At 44.6% G+C, this 6,000-nt stretch overlaps 1 protein-coding gene across 1 annotated transcript in view; it reads left to right on the top strand.

The window, feature by feature from the left end:
- LOC146859934 (gamma-secretase subunit Aph-1b-like) overlaps positions 1-5,698 on the top strand; it is a 125,769-nt gene extending 120,071 nt beyond the window's left edge. The window contains exon 6 of the mRNA XM_085643676.1: positions 2,928-5,698. Within this exon, the coding sequence (XP_085499802.1) occupies positions 2,928-3,095 (168 nt within the window). The 3' untranslated portion in view covers positions 3,096-5,698. The remainder of the gene's footprint in view (positions 1-2,927) is intronic.
- Positions 5,699-6,000: the final 302 nt, after the last annotated feature.

Below are 6,000 nucleotides of genomic sequence, written 5' to 3' on the forward strand. Positions count from 1 at the left end.
TGTATCGAATCAGCGGACACAAGGTTCCCAGTTCATCTAGTCTAAGGCTTTTTTTGCATTCTAGTAGTTGTAGTCCTGAGTTTATAATGGAATAACCAGGAAATGAATTACTAGAATGCAAAGAACAATCTATACTGGTTTGGCTACTCGCCCATGGAACCAGGAAACGCCAGTGCTCTACAAAATTCTCAGTCACCATGCTCTTTCCTGACGCCTGTACCTACCCCATTCAGATCAATCAATCAATCAATCAAAAACACTTGTATAGCGCGCTACTCACCCGGAAGGGTCTCAAGGCGCTTGGGGGAGGTGGGCCGCTACTGCTCGAACAGCCAGGTCTTGAGTTGTCTCCTGAAGGCGAGGTGGTCCTGGGTCAGCCGAAGGTGGATGGGGAGGGAGTTCCATGTCTTGGCCGCCAGGTAGGAGAAGGATCTGCCTCCGGCGGTGGCTCTTTGGATGCGTGGTACGGCGGCGAGGCTAGCGGATCGTAGCTGGCGGGTGGGCGTGTGGAAGGTCAGGCGGTCGTTGAGGTACTTGGGGCCCAGGTTGTGGAGAGACTTGTGTGCGTGGGTGAGGAGTCTAAACGTGATCCTCTTGTTGACGGGGAGCCAGTGCAGGTTCCTCAGGTGGCTGGAGATGTGGCTGCGTCGAGGGATGTCCAGGATGAGTCGGGCTGAGGCGTTTTGGATTCGTTGTAGTCTTTTCTGTAGCTTGGCTGTGGTTCCGGCGTAGAGGAGACGGCGTTGACTTGTCTAGTCATCGAGAGGGAGGAGTCCAGGATGAAGCCCAGGTTGCGTGCGTGGTCTGTCGGCTTGGGGGCGGTGCCCAGGACTGGGGGCCACCAGGAGTCGTCCCAGGCGGAGGGTGATGGTCCAAGGATGAGGACTTCCGTCTTGTCTGAGTTCAGTTTCAAGCGGCTGTTCTTCATCCACTCGGCGACGTCTTTCATCCCTTCGTGGAGGCTGGTTCTGGCGGTGTCGGGGTCTCTGGTGAGGGAGAGGATCAGCTGGGTGTCGTCGGCGTAGGAGATGATGTTGAGGTTGTGTTGGCGTGCAATGGCAGCAAGAGGTCTCCGATCCGGTAGTAGCATCAGATCAGCACCAGGGAAGATTTCTGTATTAGTATGGCAATATAAAGTAAATTCTCCATTTGCTTGCCAATAGAGCTCCTGACCAACACTTAGCTACTTTTTTGGCACCCCCTTCTCTTCCGCCTCTTGACCAGTAAGAGCCATAACTTAATCACTCCATTTATCCTTGTACACTTATGTTATTAGGTCTCACCTACACAGTACTTGTGCTATGCTGCAGGACGTAATGTTTACTAGTCAGTGGGTTTACAACCTGCCCACAGCTGACCATTTATTGATTTTGTTGTCATTCTCATTTGCAGTGGTCCCATAGGCCTCCTTTCCTTTCTTGTTTTATCTCTTACCTGGGGCCTAGGCCAAGTACATATGTTCTTCCCCATCTTTTTGCAACGCACTGCAGTTTTTTAAATAAGCGTTTTGTTATTCATCCTGGATGTGCAATGTGCTTTCCTCATTTTAAAACTGGCATACGCCTTCCCCTTATGTTGCTTTCACCCTATCTACCACATCTATTGAATTCTTAATTATTTACACCTACAACTGTACCACTCTGTGCTACTGTACACTACTCAACTCCACTCTATGCACTTTACTCTACTCTCTGCAACACCACGCCACTCTACTTTACTCCACGCCACTCCATTACAAACCACTCAAAGCCACTCTACCCCACTGTACTCTACCCCACTGTACACTACTCTCTCCCACTCTACTCTATGCCATTCTATTCTACTCCACTCTATGCCATTTCACTCTACTCTGTGCCACTCCACTCTATGCCACTTTACCCGACTCCACTCGGTGCCACTGTACACCACTCAGCGTCACTCCACTCTGTGCCATTCAACTGTACGCTACTGTAATCCACTCTGCCATTCTACTCTATGCCACTCCACGCCACTCTGTACTTTGCCACTCCATCCTTCTTGACTCAACACAATGCCACTCTATTCTACACTATGACACTCTACCCCAGGCCACTCTACCCTACACCACTCTACTCTACGCCACTCCATTCCACTGTACGCTACTCTACGCCATTCCACGCTATGCCACACCACTTTACTCCAAGTCACTCTATGCTTCTCCACTCTGCACCCTTTGTGCTGCTCGACATCACTACACTTCACTCCATGGCACTCTGCTGTGCATTATTCTACTCCACTCTGTGCCACTCTACGCCAATGTACACTACTCTGTCACTCTATGCTATGCCGTGCTACTAACATTTAGCCAAACTGCTGTACCACATGGCTAAAAGACATTGGCAAAGTCATTAGTTTTCACTTAGGCGAAGAATATTGGCTTTTCCATTGCTTTTTGTCTATTGTTAGAGAACTATTAGATAACTATAAAATAATAAATAAAAAATTTAAAAACTGTGTTCATGTTCACGAGAAAATGTTTTACTTATCATCTCGGCCATACACACTGTGATGTTTGATTCAGCACACCTTAGTTGATGACAGAACATGAATTCCATTTTGTTATTTTGTTTCTTATGGAAACAAATTGAATATGGGTGTCTTGTTAAGTGTCTGTGACACTGGGCGCCTAGTATTGGAGGGTTCTCTTTTGTGTTAGTGATCTGGCATGAAAGCCTATCACTGGTATTTGAGCAGAATTGCGGTCATTTCTTGACAGAGTGGTCACTCTGCTGAATGTAGATTCAGTGGTTGAGCCAGACTGCCTTGTAGATGTGACTGCTTGTAATTAATGGCTATTCTGAATGGTTGTAACTTCCATTTATGTTCTACGATGACACTGAAAATGAGCTAGGTCATCATATTTTCATGGTGCATGTTTGTAGTACTAATAATCTTGATATACTTTGCAGACATTCCTGAACCCGAGGTACGAAAGCAGTCTTGTGCCAATCTACGTTGTTGTGCTCCTCGTCGGAGTTTGGGCCTTCTTCGCAGCGGGAGGCTCCTTCCGGAATTTGAAAATGTGCCTGTTGTGCCGAGATAAGGAATTCCTTCTGGCCAATCACCGGCCCAGATAACCCCAGGACCTCTGAACTCTACAGTGAATGGACGTTCAGCCTGCACAGCTGTGTCTTTCAAGTTTTGTGTGGGAGGCATGAGCTGGGCTCCTGCCTTACAGCACATACGGGTAAAAGTACAACCTTCATAAATAAAAGGAGGGACTTTTCAAGCTTCGCGCCTTTGCTTCGCACCTGGCCTGGCTGAGGTAGAACACTTATTTGGATACACTAGTAGCATTACATACTGTGAACCGAAGGTCACTGCTGTGGGGTTCTGAGCTCCTCACAGTAGCACTATATGTATGGTTAGCAGTGCAGCTTTCAATAGCTGCGTACACATTTTCTAAAGCAGTGTCCGCCTTCCCTGGTGTAATGAAGGTGCTAACAGTGTCCTGAGAGAACCACATCGCACTGATGAAGGCCTGGCATGGGAGTCGTATGTTCAACCACTGCAATTTGTGTCTGTGCTTGTTCTGGTTTGTGCTTTGGGAGGTTTAGTTTCTCAGAAAAGTAGTTTATCAACATGTTCTCCTCCTCTTCAGTTCCATGCCATGCCAGGCGAGTATTGCAGCTGTCAGACTTCTGAAGGATGCTCTGTTGCATGGCATGCGCAGCTCACATCTGTGCAACGCCACAGCAGAAGGAATAGATTTGCGCCGTATTGTTGCCGCGACAGGACAGGTCAGGAGACACGTTGGAGGTGACGGCTCTTGCTGGAACACAATAAGTGTTACTTTTAAATGCAATAAGTGCTGCAGATAATCTGTGGTATCTCAACCAAAGTGAAGTATTTACCAGAGCAAGTGCAAATTCATTGGTAGTTTTCAGTATGTAAATCGGTGTCGTTTTGAGATGCGTAGTAACTTTTTAATAGATGCAGCAATAAACAAATGTATTTGTAACAATAGAATGTTCGCTACGGAGTCTATTTACATGGCTCTCCTTCTGTGCAAAAAAAGTCAGTAAACAAAAATGTAATATCGCTGAAGAAATTTAAGAGCTAAATTTTACAGTCACAGCCTCGTGGACAAGGCGCTGTTAAGTATGCTTCGTACTGTACCGCACTATCTGTTGTTACCCCTTCTTCGTTATTCAGCCTTTCATTTGGAAACTTAGCAAGTGCCTGATGCATGTTTACTCAAATCATTTGTGACTTGTTTACATTTATGGGCATTGCTGTTTTCCATGGAATACTTCAGTGTGGTCTTGTGGTCTTAAGGTAATAGGCACCCCTACTATTTAGCATCATTGGAAATGATGTGGCAGCTTTTTCTTCCTGGGGCGATGATGTATGCCTACTTGCCTTAGCAGACCCCTGCTTTTTATGCACTTGCTCCTAAGGGGGTGGGCTCCAATTTTCATCTCCAGTGCTGATTACCCGTGCTAGTGGTTCTCATTATTCAGCTTCGCTTCCCAGGTCCCCGGTACCCACGGTGCAATACTGAATATCCAATGTTTTACTGAGAAGGAAGAGGCAGATTGCTACAAAGGATTCGATTAAATCTAAGTGCCAGTCAGTGGCACTTGATGTTTGTAGTCGTGGCTTGATTTTGTATCGCTATCTCCTTTTTATTTCATTATAAAACACTTTTAATAAAACTAAACGCAAAGAAAAGTGCAATATTTTCTTCAAGCGACCCTGAAATGGGCAGATGGAGGACATGCGCGGTGTGACTGCCCGTCCATGTCGCCTAAGAACCATGTCAACCGTGCAGAGAAATGAACGATTGCCTCAAAGCCTCACAAGGAAGTTTCTCCTTCAAGAGCTCGCCGCGTTCTGCCATTCCTTCATGTCTACCTTAAAAACATTAGCAAAGTCCCATTTTCAGGCCTCCTAAGGATCTTTGGCCGATTTAGTTTTTGAAGATGTTTCGGGATAGAACAGGACAACCTATTCCTTTCACAATGAAGAAAACTGAGACAACACTCGGCAGCCTGGTGAGCAGAGCCAGGATCCATCTTCCAAACGTGTGATTCTGGTATGAACCATCTTTCTCTATGAAGGCTTATCAGTTAAAGTATGACAAATATGCATGATGAAGGAATATATATTTGTGTTGATGATGTCTGATGCCTCATTCCTTCATATATTCCACTCTTGCAAGACATGTTTGTAACAGTGGAAAACCTCCCCCTTGTACATCTGCAAATGCATTAGTCTTGTGATGAAATTGTTTGTAATTGAATATTTAAAGTTGAACTCATATTCCTTTAGGATCCTTCCTCTCACTTCACCTTGGAGATGCTGTTACTTGTTGAAATAATGTTCTTATACCCAGGGCATGAGTGTCGCATTATTATGGAGATGTTATGCTGGAACTTAAAGTTTGTCAGATGCAGTCTATTTTATAAAGCATGTTTTATGAAGGTGGCTGGGCCAAGAAAACTAAAATCATATATGAAGTCCTTAACAATTTTAATCCGGTAACTGGACAGTGACTAAAGCTGCAAAAGGTGCTTTCTGCTTAACATATAAAACGGGAAGGAAGTTTTTTTATGAATTGCCTCTGCTTAGTTTGTTTTTCAGTACATTGCTGGATTGAGGCTTACTTTGTAGCTGATCTTCAAAACAAAGACATCCATCATTTTTGAAGTGCAATAAAATTGAGTTGGGAACACAATGTTTTGAGTAGTCTGTCTTTATTTCAGGGTAGTAAATTATAACTTCTCTTCCCCCGTGCCCTAAAAACAGCTGAAATGCTACAGAGCCCATGCAACAGCTTTCAGATTAAAATTAAAACACTACTAAAATAAATGTGCCTTTCAAAACAGGGGGTCAGCTTTTTTTAACAATGTTTTTTTTCAGAAACACAGTAAACATCCAAAATTAGCAAAACAACGCAATACACCCGTAAGCAGTCTATATTCATTATTGGTGGTGTTGATTAATACAAATATATATATAATATCCTACTCTCCTCTC

The sequence above is a fragment of the Triturus cristatus genome, chromosome 3_1 (assembly GCF_964204655.1).
Source record: "Triturus cristatus chromosome 3_1, aTriCri1.1, whole genome shotgun sequence".
Classification (NCBI taxonomy): Eukaryota; Metazoa; Chordata; class Amphibia; order Caudata; family Salamandridae; genus Triturus; species Triturus cristatus.